Source organism: Arabidopsis thaliana, chromosome 4, assembly GCF_000001735.4.
Source record: "Arabidopsis thaliana chromosome 4, partial sequence".
Taxonomy (NCBI): domain Eukaryota; kingdom Viridiplantae; phylum Streptophyta; class Magnoliopsida; order Brassicales; family Brassicaceae; genus Arabidopsis; species Arabidopsis thaliana.
The window spans coordinates 2,020,097-2,040,024 of NC_003075.7; the positions used below are offsets into that span (position 1 = coordinate 2,020,097).

General features: G+C 36.0%; 5 protein-coding genes, 1 long non-coding RNA gene and 1 other non-coding gene across 16 annotated transcripts; 6 read left to right on the top strand and 1 right to left on the bottom strand.

Moving 5' to 3' along the window:
* Window positions 1-323: 323 nt before the first annotated feature.
* On the top strand, window positions 324-3,896 carry AT4G04180 (P-loop containing nucleoside triphosphate hydrolases superfamily protein). Of its 2 annotated transcripts, none has more exons than NM_001340474.1 (14): window positions 324-498; window positions 755-906; window positions 1,009-1,197; window positions 1,319-1,449; window positions 1,546-1,672; window positions 1,762-2,024; window positions 2,100-2,224; window positions 2,310-2,353; window positions 2,439-2,570; window positions 2,667-2,744; window positions 2,836-2,918; window positions 3,007-3,129; window positions 3,266-3,326; window positions 3,407-3,896. In NM_001340474.1, exons 1-14 carry the CDS (start codon window positions 375-377, stop codon window positions 3,575-3,577), a joined length of 1,803 nt encoding a protein of 600 aa, NP_001319863.1. In that variant the 5' UTR covers window positions 324-374; the 3' UTR covers window positions 3,578-3,896. The 2 variants fall into 2 exon arrangements, with proteins under 2 accessions (NP_001319863.1, NP_001329424.1); NM_001340475.1 differs by having other exon boundaries at window positions 340-498; window positions 1,009-1,182.
* Window positions 3,897-4,348: 452 nt separating this feature from the next.
* Window positions 4,349-6,421, top strand: AT4G04190 (uncharacterized protein). Of its 3 annotated transcripts, NM_116657.4 has the most exons (7): window positions 4,373-4,614; window positions 4,721-4,783; window positions 5,084-5,233; window positions 5,323-5,396; window positions 5,509-5,627; window positions 5,789-5,872; window positions 6,114-6,421. In NM_116657.4, exons 2-7 carry the CDS (start codon window positions 4,777-4,779, stop codon window positions 6,232-6,234), a joined length of 555 nt encoding a protein of 184 aa, NP_192328.2. In that variant the 5' UTR covers window positions 4,373-4,614; window positions 4,721-4,776; the 3' UTR covers window positions 6,235-6,421. The 3 variants fall into 3 exon arrangements, with proteins under 3 accessions (NP_001319864.1, NP_192328.2, NP_001329825.1); NM_001340477.1 differs by lacking the exon at window positions 5,084-5,233; NM_001340476.1 differs by lacking the exons at window positions 5,084-5,233; window positions 5,323-5,396 and having other exon boundaries at window positions 4,349-4,614; window positions 6,114-6,331.
* Window positions 6,422-7,068: 647 nt separating this feature from the next.
* Window positions 7,069-8,917, top strand: AT4G04200 (Microsomal signal peptidase 25 kDa subunit (SPC25); the record flags this gene model as incomplete). The annotated part of the gene is made up of 5 exons (NM_116658.4): window positions 7,069-7,170; window positions 7,247-7,356; window positions 7,604-7,718; window positions 8,432-8,574; window positions 8,668-8,917. 5 exons carry the CDS (start codon window positions 7,069-7,071, stop codon window positions 8,768-8,770), a joined length of 573 nt encoding a protein of 190 aa, NP_192329.2. The 3' UTR covers window positions 8,771-8,917.
* Window positions 8,918-9,758: 841 nt separating this feature from the next.
* On the top strand, window positions 9,759-11,846 carry PUX4 (plant UBX domain containing protein 4). Its single transcript, NM_116659.5, has 4 exons — window positions 9,759-10,440; window positions 10,576-10,852; window positions 10,926-11,021; window positions 11,182-11,846. The coding sequence occupies exons 1-4, from the start codon at window positions 10,295-10,297 to the stop codon at window positions 11,572-11,574; spliced, it is 912 nt and encodes a 303-aa protein (NP_567262.1). The 5' UTR covers window positions 9,759-10,294; the 3' UTR covers window positions 11,575-11,846.
* A 1,225-nt stretch (window positions 11,847-13,071) lies between these two features.
* Window positions 13,072-15,850, top strand: RLP46 (receptor like protein 46; the record flags this gene model as incomplete). Its single annotated transcript, NM_116660.3, has 2 exons — window positions 13,072-13,925; window positions 14,010-15,850. Exons 1-2 carry the CDS (start codon window positions 13,331-13,333, stop codon window positions 15,848-15,850), a joined length of 2,436 nt encoding a protein of 811 aa, NP_192331.2. The 5' UTR covers window positions 13,072-13,330.
* AT4G04221 lies at window positions 13,072-16,399 on the bottom strand. 6 transcript variants are annotated; one of them, NR_141789.1, is made up of 4 exons: window positions 16,183-16,379; window positions 15,341-15,698; window positions 13,992-15,225; window positions 13,223-13,867 (listed from the first exon to the last, which is right to left on the bottom strand). It is a non-coding gene; the product is annotated as an other RNA (long non-coding RNA). The 6 variants fall into 6 exon arrangements; NR_141785.1 differs by having other exon boundaries at window positions 13,072-13,867; window positions 13,992-15,698; window positions 16,183-16,399; NR_141786.1 differs by having other exon boundaries at window positions 13,072-13,867; window positions 15,341-16,399.
* A 15-nt stretch (window positions 16,400-16,414) lies between these two features.
* AT4G04223 lies at window positions 16,415-17,720 on the top strand. Of its 2 annotated transcripts, NR_144063.1 has the most exons (3): window positions 16,415-16,721; window positions 16,796-16,837; window positions 17,505-17,704. It is a non-coding gene; the product is annotated as an other RNA (non-coding RNA). The 2 variants fall into 2 exon arrangements; NR_144064.1 differs by lacking the exon at window positions 16,796-16,837 and having other exon boundaries at window positions 16,509-16,721; window positions 17,505-17,720.
* Window positions 17,721-19,928: the final 2,208 nt, after the last annotated feature.

Below are 19,928 nucleotides of genomic sequence, written 5' to 3' on the forward strand. Positions count from 1 at the left end.
CAAGATGTTTTTGGTATGTTTAACAGGAACAAAGGAAGGAATTTTTTGGCTCATGCATTGTCATCTTGCAGGATTAAGAATGTTGACAAAGACAGAGTTTAGTCCTTTCAATCGGGTTTAAGTCTAAATTTTAGTCTAATATGTTGAAGTTTAACAGGGATTATCAATTTTCATGTGATGGATGTCACCACTGTATTAATACGACTAGAGAAAAAAAAAAAAAAAAACGTAATCAGATTAGGCCCACTTAAGCCGGTTCTCCTTGACAGAACCGGTTGGTTTTTTCTGTGAATTACTAACCAGTTTTATACTGTCGGATCCTTAAAAAACCTCATAAACCCTTGAAGCTCGAGGAATTGTGTAAAACCACTCCAATGGCGATTCTGGACAAATTGTTTCGAGCATCTCGAGCATGGCGCGGATCACTCTCTCATTCTAAATCCATGGTTCCTTCGCAATCACCACGGGCACGAGAGCTTCGTCGCTGTTTCCACCACGGTACTCTAGCGAATTCAATTTGTAGATAATTTTTGGTGATCCCTTGATTTCGAGTGAATCCATTTGATTGTAAGAATTGCTAATTAGTTTAAAAATTGGAACTTTCGGGGAATTGAGAACACAAGAAGCTGTTTTGTCTTATGATCCCTTAATTTTGATTTTTGGTCATGTACTTATGATGAAGAAATGATACTACTTCTCTGTCCAAGTAGAATCTTTGTCTCTTAGTTAAAAGTTTGGGTCTTTGATATTGCAGGAAACTTTGAGCAGAGTAATTCAAAAGTAAATCAAGTCTTGAGATCTTGCAGCACCCTAAACGATTCTCCATACTTTTCCATGGCACCTGCAGTTTTGGGTGCTCTCTTTAGCGTTGGAGTAATTGGAGTAGCTTATGCTGAATCTGATGAGGTTTTGTAACACAACACAAAAACAACAAAATTGAATCATTGGTGTTGAACTGTTGATAGATGTCCTTTTATGTAACACAGTTAGTTTTACTGACTCTTGCAGGCTAATAATGACAAGTCTTCTGCCCCAATAGATCCTAATGACGAAACGTCATCTGCCCCAATAGATCCTCCACCAAACTATGTAGACATTGCCAAGAAAGAACGAGCTCGAGTTGAAGAACTTATACAAAGTAAAGGAACTCAATATGGTTCTTACCCACGGTTCAATGTTGCTGTAAGAGGTCAAAAGGTTTCCGCAATGATCCCTCTTTTTTTGTTTCTCTAGTTTCAAGAATTTGGGTATATGACTAACTTCTGAGTGTTCCTTGATGCATATTTGTGATGAGACAAATGTTTGTTCTATGTTTTAGATTACGTTGAAGTTCCAAGTTCCTTCTACTTGTGAAGTCGCACAATTAATATCAAACATTGGATCCCAACTAGGTGTGAAAGTCTCAGATCGTACTGGTGGTTCAGATATGCTATTGCGTGCTTGGGACAAGTAATTTTCTTTCTCTACTCAATTTTCTCCAAGATCCAATATTTGAAGACTGATCTATAGTTAAAATTAATCTCTACTCCATTCTTGTTACCTCAGTCCAGTCGCTTGGCAAATAACACTTCGCAGTGTGGAAAACAAGAAGAAACTTGGAGAGAGTGAAGATGATTCAGATGATGACTTGTGCATTCTTATCTTTGGTTCCTTACTTACCTCGGATAAAGTGGTAAGTTTTAGTTCTCTTTCGAATATTCACTCAACCTTTAAATGGTCTTTTGTTTGATAACATCTTAACGATGCTTCAAAATGTGTTAGGAAGTTGAGTTTATAAAGAAGGGAAGTTTGACTACTGAAGAACTTGAGGCTTTTGTTTCAGCTTTGGGAGTAGCTGGAACAAAAGCTGGACAAAATAAGGGAAGCGGCAGTAGAGGAAGCACTCGTGATTCGTCTACAGACAAATCTATCTCCCAGTTGGAGTCTATGGGAGTCAGAATCTATGGAGTTAATAAACCTCTTGGGGATGATTCTATGGATGAGATATCATGGGACAATATTGCTGGATATGATCAGCAAAAGCGGTAAGCTTTTGTTACATCTTTGCCTTGTATTCCATTAATATGGCATATAATATATTAGTTTCTATCATGATGCAGAGAGATAGAAGATACAATATTGATGGCTCTTCATAGTCCTGAAGTGTATGATGATATTGTACGTGGTACACGGTCCAAATTTGAATCCAACAGACCTCGGGCTGTTCTATTTGAGGGTCCACCAGGTTAGCACAAGAAGAGTGCATTTACAATTTCGTCGTTCTCTGTAGAAACAAATTTGAATCTGATGTCCATAAACTCTAACCATAGGAACTGGGAAGACATCTTGTGCGCGTGTTATTGCTAATCAGGCGGTGAGTAGTCGATAACTTGCAAACCCTTTTTGACCTTTCAATTTTTTTGGAATCTGGAGCTCTAACGTTTTGCGATATTTGTCAGGGCATACCATTGTTGTATGTGCCGCTTGAAGCTGTAATGTCTAAGTACTATGGTGAAAGCGAGCGTCTTCTTGGGGCTGTGTTTTCTCAAGCAAATGAGCTCCCTGATGGTGCGATTATATTTCTTGATGAGGTGAAGAAAATATTACTCCTTTTATATTGTTGTCTGACTTTTCCTTTCAAAATTTGACTATGTTCAAAATTTCTACTTGTCTAACTCACAATCCAGATTGATGCATTTGCTATCTCTCGTGATAGTGAGATGCATGAAGCAACGCGTAGAGTTTTGTCGGTACTACTAAGGCAGGTAACACATTCAAAATTGCCAATATCACATATCCACGAGATGAGAGACTAGTTATTACCAGTCTGATGAATCTGCTTCTATGTTTTTGCAGATTGATGGATTTGAACAAGAAAAAAAAGTGGTTGTGATTGCTGCAACCAATAGAAAACAAGATCTTGATCCCGCTTTGATCAGGTAAGCAATTAAACATTTCAAACCCAGTTCAATTCGTGGCTGCAGTATCCTGATCAGTGTCCTATGTTTTTCATCTGTGTATCTTTAGCCGGTTCGATTCCATGATCATGTTTGACTTACCGGATTTACAAACTCGTCAAGAAATCATCGCTCAATACGCAAAACAACTCTCAAAGCCTGAACTAGTCCAGCTTGCTCAAGCCACAGAAGCGTAAAGTTTCCAACTTTCCTTTACCATATCAAACTAAAGTTCGAAACTTTTTATTTGATCAACTTCAAGGCCACCCGATCTTTCTATTCCTGATTAATTTGTGATGAATCCATATTGACTTTTGATGGTTACGCAGAATGTCAGGCAGAGATATTCGAGATGTATGTCAAGGAGCAGAACGAACATGGGCTTCAAAGGTTAAAACGGAATTTCGTCTTCTACACATGGCTAAATGTTACACCAACTGCAGATCATTAACCTTTATATTGTTGGACAGTTGATTCGTCGAGCAAAAGCCGGTGGAGAAGAACAAAAGATCACTCTTCCTCCAATACAAGAGTACTTGGAAAGCGCTGAAGCTCGGCGCAAATCTCTTCGTAGTGTCACGGAGCAGAAGGAACAGAAATTTGCTGCTCGCTCCAAGAAACCTCTGCTTGATTTTGAGTGACAATATTCATCTAGCAAACAATACTTACGGAGGATTAACTTACTTACACAGACAGTAGGAAGTTTCTTCTGTTCTGTGAATTTGACTTGTCAATATCAAAGCCTGAAGATGTTGTAAAAATTACAGTTCATAATATATGAAAGTACTAGGCGTTTGGGTACCCATTCGGGTTTGGATCGGGTATTTCGGATTTTGGGGTTTTCGGATTTAGAGGTAGAACCCATTCGGGTAATTCTTGATTTCGGGTTCAGATCGGATTCGGATCAGATATTTCGGGTTCGGATTCGGATTACTTGAAGTTCTCAAAAATTAAATTTTTATAACCAAATCGATCCAAACTACTTGAAAATAAACAAAATATCTAAAAACGTTGAACATTTTTTACCCAAATTTACTTAAAAAGTATATTAAAAACCTAAAAATATTTTAAATATTCAAAAATTCACATATTTTGACACTTAGATTATTACAAATATAAATATTTATAGATATTATTACTATGCATTTAAACTATAGATATGTTTGGATACCCGTTCGGATATCGGTTTGGATCTGATTCGGTTTCAGATTTTAGGGTTTTGAAGTATAAACCTGTTCGGATATTTTAAAATTTCAGATTCAAATTCCGATCGGGAGCTCGGATTCGAATATTATGGCCAGCCCTAAACGACGTCGTGTTTGAAGATTTAGACTTGAAAGCGAAGAAACAAAATATACCTCTTTTAAACAACACTATATGTAAGAAACCCAACTGGAACATGGTGGGACCTACTAGAGACAATACTCGTGTTACTACCGTCAGATGCTTTTAGATATTGTCGTCTATCCTGCGGTCGAGATTTCGTGTAATTTCAAAGCTAATACCGTGATCCATGATCTAGTAGTAACACTGAGAAGAGGGACTGTGTTTTTAATCGGCTGCGTCGGATCATTTCCTGTTGTTATCAAATTTTTCTAATCCGTATTCGCTAGTTGCTTTCTGCTTGTTCACGCGTTGAATCTCCTCGTACTTTGCGGAATTCAGATTTCTCGAACGGGTATGTACTTGTTATGCCTAGAAACTGTTCGATGAAATGCCTAACTGAGAATGTTTTTACAATTTCTCTCTGTTTGATGTATCTTTTTTTATAAATGAATGTTCAGGGTTTACAAGTTTGGTTTGTTCTTCAGTTCTTGAAGTGATTTGATACGGAGCAGTCATGGATGGTGAGTGAATGATTCTTGTGCAATTGTGATTTTGTTTTTGCTTCAAGGAAGGCCCTTTCTTCACTTATCTTTGGGAATTGGTGAATTAGATGTAGAAACTTAGGAAAATGCTATAAAGCTTTGTTCTTTGCTATTGTTTTGTATGATGTAAAACTTCTTAGTATAACTTGTTAAAATCCCAATCTGCATTACCATCAATGCGTAGAAATTGCTTGGAAAATTTAAATTGAGGTTGCATGGTTTTTGAATCCTAAGACCATTTTTTGAGAACTGTAACATTGGTGATTTCAAAATATTCAGTTGATTCACAACCAATGATGGAGGAGACTATACTGGTCGGTGATGACCTAATGACGGGTCCTCCATCTCCTGTTATCCCTCCTGAAATTGCTTCACATGTGCTTGAAGGTGTTGATTTGTGCGATGGGATTTTGAGGAATCTATTCCTGTGTATGTCTATGTATCCTCGGTTTGGTTTATAATTCTACCCTTACTTCTGTCAGTGAGTAGAATTGTTTTTTTTTTTTTTCTTGTTTTAGGTTTGCAAATCAATGATATTGAACCATTTTGCCAAGATGAGCTTGCATTGTATCGACAATGTGCTGAAAAGAGGGTAATTGTTGTTTAGCCATCGGCTCGGATTATAGTTATATAAAGCTTTTCATTCTCATATCATATCCACATCCATTTCCTTGACTTTTCTTGTTCTTCTATCCTTTTTGTAGGACAAAATATTGAGAGTTAGACTTCAAGAGAGCGAACACAAGTTAGGATTGTCTATGCCCATTGAACTCGCTAAGGAAAGGATTACGCAGCTTGAAGCTGAAGCCACATCTTTTGAGAGGTACTCTTTCTTAACAATGCAGTTATATTTTGTTTTGGATTTTCTTTACATGAAGAGTTTGTGCTACCATGTAATCATGTATATCTACAGATGTTCACAAATCGAAACTATGTTCTTAAATCCAAATGTTCACTAAAACAGTTCATTTGTTTTATAATCAGGCACTTGATTCTAGCAAGTGGAGCTGAAGGAATAGAAGGATTTCGCCGGAGATGGAGTTTACACGGTCGGATGACGGATACCAAGTACTGTAACAAAACCTAACCTTATAAAACAACCAATGCTCATAATATAATATCATGGAATTAATATGCTGCATGATAGTAGATGAACCCATCATAGTCCTTCCCAAATGCTGCGTACATAAATCTGATTTTTAGCATTATCGAAAGTGAAGCCTATAAACCCTTTGTGCTACAGTCTGTATTACTTTGGTTTGTTTCTTAGCTTAAAGCTAATTGTTTTTATTGTGTGTGGATGTCACAGAAAAAGACTGGAGTCACTGAAGCAGGGAATGGAGAACAGGAACAAGGTTGAACATGAACATAACCAACACCATGATCAGTCCCCAAAACCTTCTGCTCCAAAAAGATGGTTCTTTTGGTGATTTCCATATTGAATCATGTTTTGGATCATAAAAGGTTCATAATCATTACACTTATGGTGCAGCAATGTAACCACTTTTAGCTATTAAAAGTAACATTAAAAATCTAAAAAGTTTTATCTTCTCCATTAAATTCGCTCTTAGTCTTTACAAATGTCAAATTGAGTAATCAATTTCTTTCGGTAATAATAGGGATGTGCATTTTAACTAAACCAAACCGATCCAAACCAAACCCAAGTTTAGATTCAAACCATTCGGTTATGTTTCTTCTCAACCCAAATGGTTCGGTTCGGTTTGGTATTAAACAAACCGAATTGACAACCCAATATATTTATTTAATTAATTAATTAATAATATTGTATATTACTAAATATGAAATAGTTTGCACTTTTAATTTCTTTTCATGGTTTTTTTGAATTATTAAAACTTTTGCTTAAGTTAACTATTATCAAATTCAAAGTTCAAACAATAATGTACGGTTACAATGATTAGTTTTTTAAAACCGAATTAAAACCAAACCGAAGAAGCCAAACGGAACCAAACCCGAACATAGATTGATCCAAACCCAAACCAAACCATACTAACCTCGGTTGAGTTTGATTAGAATTTTACAAAACCCAAATAAATCGAACCGAATCGAACACAAACGGGACCAGAAATTAAACAGAAATGCCGAACCGAACTTAATAATTTCTTGTTTTTTCTGAAGCCCATTTGAGGCCCAATATCTCCCTCTACGAAACGACATCGTTCTTACCGAAAACGTCTGCTATATCTGACAGTATCTAGCACTCTGCAAGAGAAACTTCGAAGATTTTGATATTGTAACGATCCGCCATGGAAGAGAAGAAGACAGAATCCGCGACTAAGAACGTTAAAAAGGTTAACTTGTTAGACCACATCGCAATCAAACACCTCCTTGATGAATCCGTCTCCGATGTAAGTCATAAACACATCAATCAATCCCCACAATTTCGTTCTCGATATCAAAGTTTTGTCCTTTATCGCTGTGTAGATCGTTACGAGCAGAGGGTACAAGGAGGATGTGAGATTAAGCAACGTCAAATTTCTGTTAGGAGGGATTATAATCGTGGTTGCTCTTGTTGCTCAATTCTACAACAAGAAGTTTCCTGAGAACAGAGACTTTTTGATCTGCTGCATCGGATTATATCCTTTTGATTCCCATTTGATTTGCTAGGGTTAAGATGAAATTGAATTGAATTTGATAATTGTTTCCTTGTGTATGGCTTGATTGGTTTGTGTTGTGTGCATTAGATTTTGAGATACTATAATGTCTATTAGGTATGAATGTTATGTATAATCAGAGAAATTTCTCAAAGTCTTTATCTTTTGGATATAATTTTTGAATAAGATGTGGGATTTGTTTGCTTCTTGACTTTGGCAAGTATGTGGTGTTGACTGCGGTAATGCAGCTGATTCTGTACATTAAGGAGAAGAACGCTATCTTGTTCACCTATCCTCTTGAGGTTTGTTCTCTTGACTGCTTAGAAAATGTGGTTAGGTTGTGTGCTTTTGGGCTACATTCTTGTTTTTGCTTGTATCATAACCAGGGACTGTTGTTTCTGTGATTCGGTGCATATTTTCTCTTCATAACTAGAACTATATTTTGATGTCCTTCTGTTTTGTAACCACTTAGAATTGTTCTTCTGCTAGCTTCACATGTGTTGTAGAGTTCTCATATCTTAGGTGATCTTGGTGTTTGGCATTTGAGCTATAGCAGGTGCTACATCTCCCTTTCACTCCACTCATTCTAAACCAACTTTTTCTCAATGTGTTACTTGATTCGTCGATATCTTGATTATTCGGGGTGTGGAAGTTCGTGTAACTCTTGGTATTTGTGATTCTGGCGATGTCTTGTTATATGAGACACACTTGTTCAAAATGATTCTGGAATTTAATGTTGGTGTTTGTGGCTTTTGTTATTTGTCTCATCAGCTGGAAAAAGTTTCCCATCTCAATTAATTTGTATACGAAAAAATGCGATCTTTCAAAACATTTGATTAGTTCTCATTATGGTTAAGGTCAGAATAGGCAACAAAGCTAGAGAACTCCATTTGTTTTGCCATTTCAGTTTCTATGATAATTTGGTTTGCAGATTATTCATATATTTTGCTACTGTTAGGACATGTATATTTGGTTGTTTTGCTGACTTGAAATTCGGATGGTTAATAATATGCAGGGATCATTCACCAGCACTGGTTTGGTGGTATCTTCCAAGTTACCTAGATTCTCTGATCAGTACACTCTAACCATCGACAGTGCTGATCCGCAATCAATCTCAGCTGGGAAGTCGGTTCAGTTCACCAAAAGTGTCACTCAATGGTCTCTTTCTTTCTGCATTTTTCATACACGTGCTCACACCATATCCTTTGCATTGCGTAAGCTGTTGATTTTGTTTTTGTATGTGTATTCTAGGCTCACAAAAGATGGAGTTCTTGTCGAGGGTTTATTCTGGAAAGATGTTGAAGCCCTAGTCAAAGAGTACACAGAAGCAGGAGAACCAAAGAAGAAGAGATGATCATCTATAATGGGAAAAGTATGTTGCTCCTTATTAGTTCTAAATGTTACATTTTTTTTATGACTAAAATCGATGGTGACTTGGTTTAAAAGACGACAGAGTTTTTGCCTCCTAACAGAAGATTCATTCTTATAAATTGGAACCAAATTTTCAAATCATTCCGAGATTTTTACAACCATCGATCTTATCATGTTCTCTTATTTGGAAATGTTGCCGTAAGCTAGACTTGTTCGGTCTTGTCTGGCCTAATTCAGTTATTTTGTTGTTATTGATCACTTAAGAAAATGTTATGTTGGGCTGGTCTGGTCCAACCCAATCAGTAATAAACAACTTAAAATATTAGTTTTCAAAAAATCCGATCTGAACTGAATTTGTGTCTGTCCGACATTAGCTTTTAACCAGAGTAACACTTCTACTCTAACTAGGTATGACCAAAATTTAACCATAAACATATTTTGAACCATAATTGTATTGTTTTTAAACTGGAACCGAATCGTAACCTGTCAATTATGATTAAAACCGAATCGTAACCTGTCAATCGTAATCGTAAAATGGTTAAAAACCATAATCGTTAACCGTAAAAAATAGAATAATTACCGTTAAAATATATATTAATTGTAACTGTCAATTAACCATAATCGTATTAAAACCATAGTTAACCGTACGGTTAACCGCATAGTTAAAACCTTAAAAATACAATTTTAACTATTTATAATGCAAAGATAAATATCAAATGTTCGAATAAAGATTTTCAAAAAGTAACTAAAGTTGCTTATAAAAAAATCTACAACATACTTTTCATTTTCTTAAAAGCAATTAAAAAAAAGTCGGATGATACGTAAGATTTTGCCTTCAGTATTAAATGTATCGTAACCATCAAATAACCATAAGCATATTTAACCATAATTGTATTCATTCGTAATTTTATATAATCGTAACCGTTTTAACCGTATATATAATAATTAAAGTTATGTTTACAAAAAATTTGTAACTATAATTATTAGTTAATAAATCGTAACCGTAATAACCGTAACCTTAGTGATGCCTAAATTCTCTCATTAAAGCGTAGATAAACCGGTGTTAAACCATGAAACCATGAGATTTTTTCCCCCTCTCATTTGTGAAGTTGATTCTAAAATTTAATGAAAAAATAATACTACAGTAAGGTATTAATGGGGGTGGAATATGAAGATATTATAAGCTTAGGAATATTAAAATAGAACAAGAACAAAACGTCACTCCACAAGGAAAGTTACTAAAATTGACAAAACCACAAGTACCAACAAATCTAAGTTTTGTATTCCTCCTTTTTAAGTTACATAATTCCCCAATTCCTCCACCATATCACGCGCCCACGTGAATTAACCAGACACCACAAACCACACACATTAGTTATAACCTCCACGCGCTTAATCAGCGCGTATAACAAATGAACGTCTCTCTAGCGTTGTTCGTTTTGATATCTTCTCGACTTCTCCACTTCTTTAGATTTGATTCTTCTTCTCTGATCTCTGAAAAAACACAATGTCTTCGAAAGACAAGAAACCGTCGAAGCCATCGAGTAGTCGTGGTGGAATCCGAACTCTTTCCGATCTTAACCGTAGGTCTGGTCCTGACTCCGACAGTGATTCCGATGGTCCACAAGAATACTACACAGGTGGTGAGAAAAGGTCAGTCTTGTTTCTATTTCGCAAGTGATACTAATGGTGATGTGGATCGTCTTTTGCTATGATTGGATCTAGATATTAATTGTGAGGTTTAGGGTTTCATGTCTAAATAATGTTTTTATTGGTCTTGTGTTGCAGTGGTATGTTAGTTCAAGATCCATCGAAAAAAGATGATGTTGATGAGATATTTAATCAAGCTAGACAACTAGGAGCTGTAGAAGGACCTCTTGAGCCACCTCCGAGTTCCAGGAGTTTCACTGGAACTGGTAGATTGCTTTCTGGTGAAAATGTGCCTACTGGTAATCAACAGCCTGAGCCTGTTGTTCACAACATTGTTTTCTGGTCTAATGGTTTCACTATTGATGATGGTCCTTTGAGGAAATTGGATGATCCTGAGAATGCATCGTTTCTCGAGGTGAATGACTTTCATGTGAAACTGTTTTGATCTTTTGTTTTTGGTTATTGATTTAGTTATTGTGTTCTTATAGAGCATTCGAAAGTCTGAGTGCCCGAAAGAGCTTGAGCCTGCCGATAGAAGAGCTCCGGTTCATGTCAACTTGATGCGAAAGGAAGAGAAATGCCCTGTGAGTCCCCTCTCTGCTTTATCCATATTGGGTTACTAGTCTCTCAAAGTTGTGTTAGCAAAACTAGCATTTTGGTCATACATTACAAAAATCTTGGTAGATTTTATATGCGATAACCGGTCTTATTTAATCGACTTACCGGTCTTGTTTGTTATTGTAGGAAAGACAGAAACGTAGGGTTTCATTTCAGGGTGTTGGAAGAACTCTAGGTGGTAGCAATGAAGGTAGCGGAAGTAGCTCACCTGTGGCTCCAGACTCCGCTCCCATTCCCATCCAAACCGAACCAGCACCATCTCAAAGTCTTGTAATAGATGAAACCGTTCCAACCACATCGATACAGCTTAGACTAGCGGATGGGACACGTCTGGTGGCTAAGTTCAATCACCATCACACGGTCAACGACATTCGCGGTTTCATTGACTCATCTCGACCTGGAGCCTCGTTGAACTACCAGCTTCAGACAATGGGGTTCCCACCTAAGCCTTTGACTGATCTCACTCAGACCATTGAAGAAGCTGGTCTCGCCAACTCTGTTGTTCTTCAGAAATTCTAGAAAATTCTACAAGGTGTGGTTCTTTTTGTCTATCTATATGCATTATAATGAGATTTTCATAACTGTTGTAGTAACCAGGTCTTTAAAATGTAAGTTACTTCTTCACTCTGTATACTCAGCATAAGCCGGCGGGGACTTGTGGTATAGTTTTTCTTAATTTATTGAAATTTTATAGTTTCATTATGCGTTTATGGGTTAAATACAGTGTTTCAAGAACAACTATATATAGTTATATATTATTAGTTTGGTAAGAGTATAATCAAGTGTCATATATGCATGTATATCATTGTTGTGTTATTCATCAACCAATAGTTACTGGGAAGAGTATTAATAAGCTTATTGAGAATTTGAAATGTATATGACTAGTTTTCATGAAATTACAACATTTTGAAACTAATGTTTGTGAAAGGAAGAACTAGAATCTTTTCATATTATTTTCAGTAGGGAAAATGTCATAAAAGTCATCAGTTAAACAAAGCACCAACTTTGCTTATGGTGAACGGGTCAAGACCCATTTTTATCTTTTATTTGTGATTTTTTTAAAAACATAAAACGACGTCGTTTTGCAGTTTAACGAAAGATGGGAATGTTGACTTAACACCGTTAATTTTTTCAATTAGTTGACATCACGATATGCTTTTTTTGGCAAAGTTAATACAAGTTAATGATTTAATTGAAAAATCAATTGAAATTAGTGATTTAATTCACTAGAAGCAAAGTTTGTGCTTTGTTTCACCATTTTTCGTAAAGTGATCATTTTTATGACATTTTTCCTATTTTTAATAACTTTACTTCTTCCTTTTTTTTTGGTAGGGTCTATAACTTTACTTCTTACAATGATGTTATGTTCAAAATAAAAAGGTTCAAACTTCTTATGTATATTTTCAATTAAGAAAAAAAAAACACTTTCAAATTTATTAAAATCTAAAAGAAAGATTAATTCTTCGTTAAAATATTTTTATAAGAAAATTACAAAGTAATTAAGATACATAACACAAATGTGTAATCAATGCTTTCAATTTTCAAGTCAACATGATGAAATTTCAACAATTTATTCGAGAATGGAGACATGTAGACATGTGTTGTTTCAACAATTCAATATGACTAACTTTGTTAAAGGACAACATTTAAGTTTGTTGAAATGAAGAATGAGCATTCTTGCAACTATTTACAACAAGTTTATTTTTTACAATAAGGCTAGGTTCAAAATAACAAGGTTTCTAAATCATTGCACTTAAAGCATGTACAATGGTTGGGACTGTCAAAGTCCCTAAAAAAGTAAAAAGTAATAATATTTTATTATTTTAATTATATTTTAGTTTTTTAATATAAATTGGACATTGATAAGATTACACTTGCAAATATGTTTGTGGGAACGTCCTTTAAATGAGGACTTTCAGAGACTCTCTTTCATCCCTCTTTTACTTTTTAAATATTTTTGTTATTTTTAAGTGGATGAGCCTGTATAAAGAGACCCACGTTGGACGTGCTCTTAGAGTTCGAACACTTTCAAATTTACGAAAATCTAATACAAAATTAATACTCCGATTTTTTTAGCTAGTATTAAATACTTCCGGACTTGTAAAGTAGTTGGAGTCAATGGTTTCAAGTCAACAATGATGAAATTTCAACAATTTACTTAAACGCTACGAGAGTGAGAGACCCTACCAGAGTCAACTTTGTTGATTTGTTCGGATTTGGTTTTTAACCAAAAACTTGGATGACAAAAGAAGAACAGTAAGGGGCAAAAAGCAAAATGTCGAAGCAATGTCTTCTCTCCTGCTTCCTCTTCTTCTGCTTCTTCATACCACAACTATCTTTCTCTTGTCCACAAGATCAAAGACAATCCCTTCTCGAGTTCAAGAACTTGCTGATTCACAACATCAAGGACAACTACACAGCCTTTGAAGAATTAGGGACATGGAGGCCAAACTCAGATTGCTGCAAATGGCTACGCGTGACATGTAACGCTAGTTCGCCTTCCAAAGAAGTGATAGACCTGAATCTATTCTTGCTCATCCCCCCTGGCTTAGTTAGTTCAAGCATTTTGAGACCGATTCTGCGTATAAACTCTCTTGTTGGGCTTGATGTCTCATTTAACAACATACAAGGAGAGATTCCTGGATATGCGTTTGTGAACTTGACCAGCTTGATTTCTCTTGACATGTGTTGTAATAGATTTAACGGCTCAATTCCTCATGAATTGTTCTCCTTGACAAATCTTCAGCGTCTTGATTTAAGCAGGAATGTTATTGGCGGTACGTTGAGTGGTGACATCAAAGAGCTCAAGAATCTGCAGGAACTGATCTTAGATGAGAATCTCATTGGAGGAGCGATTCCTTCAGAAATAGGTAAACTAGAAAATAAATTCTCAAATATTTAAATTTTATATTCATGTGGGTGTTAAAATGTCCTACCTTTTAAAATGTTGCAAGGTAGTCTTGTCGAACTACTGACGCTGACCTTGAGGCAGAACATGTTCAATAGTTCCATACCGTCGTCTGTATCACGGTTAACGAAGCTCAAAACGATAGATCTTCAGAACAATTTCTTGTCTTCTAAGATTCCAGATGATATTGGAAACTTGGTCAATCTATCAACTCTGTCCTTGAGCATGAACAAGTTGTCGGGTGGAATTCCATCGTCGATTCATAATCTGAAAAATCTTGAAACCCTTCAGCTTGAGAATAACAATGGCTTGTCAGGTGAGATTCCCGCAGCTTGGTTGTTTGGTCTTCAGAAGCTGAAGGTACTACGGCTTGAAGGAAACAACAAACTCCAATGGAACAATAATGGTTATGTCTTTCCACAGTTTAAGTTAACACATCTGTCACTTAGATCTTGTGGCTTAGAAGGGAATATTCCGGATTGGCTCAAGAATCAAACAGCTCTTGTTTACTTGGATTTGAGCATTAACAGACTCGAAGGAAGATTCCCAAAATGGCTAGCTGATCTGAAAATCAGAAACATAACTTTGTCAGACAACAGACTCACAGGCTCACTGCCTCCAAATTTGTTTCAGCGTCCGAGCTTATACTATCTTGTACTATCAAGGAACAACTTTTCTGGTCAGATCCCTGATACGATTGGCGAATCACAGGTCATGGTACTCATGTTGTCTGAAAACAACTTCTCAGGATCAGTACCAAAGTCTATTACAAAGATCCCCTTTCTCAAGTTGTTGGACTTGTCAAAGAATCGATTATCAGGTGAATTCCCGAGGTTCCGCCCCGAGTCATACCTTGAGTGGCTCGATATATCTTCGAACGAGTTCTCTGGGGATGTTCCAGCTTACTTTGGAGGATCCACCAGTATGCTCTTAATGAGTCAGAACAATTTCAGCGGCGAATTTCCTCAGAACTTCAGAAATCTTTCATATCTGATCCGTCTTGATCTCCATGACAACAAAATCTCTGGAACAGTCGCGAGTTTAATCTCCCAGTTATCTTCTTCTGTAGAGGTTCTTAGCCTGAGAAACAATTCCCTCAAAGGTTCAATCCCAGAAGGCATATCAAATCTCACAAGCCTTAAGGTCTTGGATCTCTCTGAGAACAATCTTGATGGATATCTCCCTTCATCTCTTGGGAATCTTACATGCATGATAAAATCTCCTGAGCCCTCAGCTATGACTATCCGTCCCTATTTCAGCTCCTATACCGACATACCCAACATAGAAAGATTAATCGAGATCGAATCAGAAGATATATTTAGTCTTGTAGTGAACTGGAAGAATTCAAAACAAGTTCTTTTCGACAGAAACTTCTACCTCTACACTCTCTTAGATCTCTCCAAGAACAAGCTACACGGAGAAATCCCAACTTCTTTAGGCAATCTCAAAAGCCTAAAGGTTTTAAATCTTTCCAACAACGAGTTCTCTGGATTGATCCCACAAAGTTTTGGAGATCTTGAGAAGGTAGAGAGCTTAGACCTTTCACACAACAACCTCACTGGCGAAATCCCGAAAACGTTATCCAAGCTAAGCGAGCTGAATACATTGGATTTGCGTAACAACAAGCTTAAAGGTAGAATCCCTGAAAGTCCTCAGCTAGACAGATTGAACAATCCAAACATTTACGCGAACAACAGCGGAATCTGTGGAATGCAAATCCAAGTACCATGCTTTCCTACACAGACCAAGCAGCCAGCTGAGGAAAAAGAAGAAGAAGACAAAGAAGAAGAAGAAACAATTTTTTCATGGAATGCAGCAGCCATAGGTTGCTCTTGTGGATTCCTTATAGCAGTTGTGTTCATGTCTTACAATGAGTTATGGAAGTAACAACCCAAAAATGTACTCATAAAACAATTCAAAATAAAATTTTCCTCTAAGTTCATCATTTCATTACCAATTGAAAACTAAACAGATCATCACTCTCTAATGGAACCACCCGCAATCGAAACGAAGCGCACACAAGGCACAATCTACAATGAAACTAGTAATATTCCGTCTTAACTAAGATGAAGACTAAAGAAAGCCAGTAACAAGGGAGACGAGAGCCATTGCGAAGGACATGAATCTGCTACAACACCACCGTGAAATCCACACTAAATTAAATCACCGTCCTCTAGTGAGAAAAACAAGGATAAGCCACAGGAGGAGAAATCTCATACCTTGATCCGGGAAAAACCGTCGATTTGAAGCACCACCGACCTTGTCTCTCGACACGACAAGTAGATGGCGAGCTCTAAGAGCATGTCCATTGAGGGACCTTACAAGTTTTTTAAGAAAATCCTTATGAATAATAGCAAAAAATTAAATCAGAATGGTGTAATAAACCAAGGTGCGAACCTTGTTTAAGGTATTTTTGGATGTATTAGGTGCGCTGACGTGACTGTATATTATTGGATGACAACTTTTCCCGTGTTTTTTTTCTTTCCCATTCCCAAACTATTTTTTTCTTTCTCTCCTCTCTCCTCTCCTGTTTTCTCCGAATTTCGACTTCGACGGATCAAATTCTTCATCGTCTCTTTTCTTATCATGTCTCTCTTCTCATACGATCCACAAGATTCGTGATCGAAGAGGTGTCAGAAAATCCACCGGAAGAGCTACTCTTACCGGCTTTGCTGAGGTCAACGATGTGGCGCTGTTTTTCGGTGGATTGGTTAGAATGTTGATGCTCATAGGATCCTGCTTGTGGGTTCGTCTGCTGGTAAGGTTCTTATATGTGATTGAAGTTTTGATTTTTTTGCTCTTTTTGATGCTTAATTGTTTATCTGGGTTTAGGTTGAATTTGATGGCAAGTTAAAGTCTGGTGCTTTTGATCTGGTAATTGCTTCTTACAAGTTGATCTGTAACAATTGATTTCGAATTCAGTATATGGATTCGTATACAGATTCTGGGCTTTGCTTTATGTTCAAATTTGTGTTTGATCTTTTGGTTTTTAAGATAAAAATGTGACTCTTTTGCTGCTTATTCACTTGTATGTCATGTTATGGTCCATGTTCTCTAAGTGGTTTTAGCTTAGATAACTTGTATGTCTGTTTTCTTTACTTTAAGTTCAATATGACTTGTATCACTTCGGCTTTAATGATATTGTTGCTTATTCTTGTGTTAACGGACTAAATGAGTGTTCAGCTTAATGTGTTCAGTTTTAATAAAACTTGTCTTAATGTGATATGTTGTCTTAATCTTTAGTTTAAGTATTCTATGTTTTCTTATTTGTGAATGTTTAGTCTTCAGTGTTAGTGTGTTGTGTTTCAATATGACTTGTGTTCGTAAGAAGTTCCATATGACTTGTCTTCAGTTTTAGTTCCAATGTGACTTGTGTTCAGTTTAAGTTCCATATGACTTGTCTTCAGTTTTAGTTCGAATAAAGCTTGTGTTTAGTTTAAGTAGCAAACAAGCTTGTGTTCAGTTTAAGTTCCATATGGTTGTCTTAATGTTAATGTTCTTGTATGTCTCTTCTTAATGTTGGTTTCTTGTTTTGTTACAGACTTAAATAATGCTTCCACCTTCTCTAAATCACTCCAGTGCCGACATTACTTGTATAAAAGAGACCACATGTTTTAAGTCACCACAAGTTTGTACTTTGGTTTGAATGCTTGTACACCACAAAATAATATTCCGAAAACACTAGTTCTTATTGTGTATTCTATGACATCACTTGTATGCTAAACAATAATTTTGTTTTCATTGTTCTAAATTTTGAAGTCTCTGTATATGCATACCAAAACACTCTTCTTTTATCCACTGTTATTGTTTTAAGTATCCACTCTTCTTGTTCTCTACAACAAACCCAATAAACATTCTTCTTTCACCAAATAAACACTCTTCTTTAACTTAATACACACTCTTCCTTTTACCCAATTAACACTCTTTTTCACAAACTAATAAAAATTTCTCACTTAAGGATTCCACTTAAGGATTCCACCATTGGACACTAAAAATTATAAAGATTCAACCAAAAACTTTAAACTCTCATTTACTTAAAATTTACTATTAAAACATTGTAAGGAGTTCTTAATTAGGACTCCCCAATGGGGATGCTCTAAGCCGCTAACAAAAGAAGAGACACCATGGGCCTTCCCACAAAATATTAAGAGTAATATTAGTGGATAACCAAATTTGACATCATAATTAAAAAACTAACCATATGTCAGAAATATTGGGTAAATAATTCTTTTTGTGGTACGGTATGGATTAAGAAAAAACTAATTAACCTTGTAAACTTATAGTTTTTACAATGATATTTTTATTAATGGTGATGGAGACTTTATAAGGTTCTGTGAAAAAAGAAAAGAGACTCTGAAGCTTCAGTAAGAAAAAGAAAAGAGACTCATAGGTAGAAGTCATAATCATCGTGATATTATTACAGAGTAGAAAGAGAGTCATCTGATAGCAAAAAAATTAAAGAAAAAAAGAAAGAAATCATGTGTTTTTTAAAAATAACATGAATCAAATAAAATTAGCGAAATTATAATCATCGTGATATTATTAAAGAGTAAGTAGTCCAGAAAAGGAGTCATCTAATGGCAAAAAATTAAAGAAGAAAATAAAGAAATCATGTACTTATTAAAAATAACAGGAATCAAATAAAAATAACGAAAGAAATAACTTGGTATTTGATACTACTAACGTGGATCTATACTCCAAGGACTCACTTTGTTGGTTTTGAATTGGAAATGATTTAGTTGATGGTGAATAATGGATTGATCTTAATCAAAGCGGCGGAAAGACGATGAATGGGGATGACGACGAGATCGAGTGGATGCAGCGAAATGAAAGGGGAACAAATTGTACTTCCAAGAGTGATGAAAGACTCTTAGACTACGAGCTTGGATCCAACTTAGATATTACACACTAAGAAGAAAACAAGTTGAAAAGATATTACACACTTTTCGGATCAAACAAGGGAAAGAGAAATTTTTTGATTAAAATGTTTGATGATTGCAAATGAAAACTACAATGAGTTTATATTGGAGAGGAGGAAGAAAGGGAAGAGGTGAGAGAAGAAAGACATGCAAGAGCATGCACAAGTCCACACTCATGCAAGCTCATGCAAAGAGTTTTGGAAATAACAAAAGCAATGAATGCAAAGTTTGAATAGAAAAGAGAAAATGGGCCAAGGCATTGTGAGTGGGCCTTGGACCATGAATTGGGCTGATAAAGGGAGGTTTGAAAGTGTTACTTAGGCCTCATTAAAAACCTTGTCAAGAAAACCCATTGGGACAAAACTTAACAAGAGAAAAAGAGTGCATAAGCAACACTTAACCCTTTACCGAGTCTCTCGAGCCGTGATCATTATGAAGGAGGATTGAGCCACGTCTTCTTGATTCTTCTTTAGCTCCTTGAGTAGTCCATTGATGGCTTGGTTGAACTTCTTGGATTTTGATCTTGTTAGAGAACCCGTCGGAACGATTAATGCTTCTTCCGGTACAAGCTGCTCCTCGGCTTCAAACTGCTCCTCATCTTCTTGTGGTTCAAGTTGTTTGGTTGCATTGGTCATGTTCTCATCAGTATTTGTACAAAATCTTATGTATTTTTGAACAATAGCATGTCAAAATAAACAACAGTATGACATATTAAAAGATCATATGTAAAACAGAAATATAGTATGTTAAACGGAAAGATACCAGTACATCATAAAATATTACATAAAATTCAGGAAAACCATGAAATTTTAAGAAGTGACATGAATCAAATAAAAAATAATGAAAAACAATTTAGCATTTGGTCATGGTCACCGTGATATTATTACGGAGTAAGTGGTGGTAGAGAATATCCATAAAGGGAAGAGAAGTTGATGACATAAATCCGGCGATGGAAATAATCCAGTAAAAGAGAGTGAGAGAAAGAGAAAAAAAGTGAGAGAAGATGAGAAAATGATATGTTAGTAATTTTATTTGCCTCTCCGATA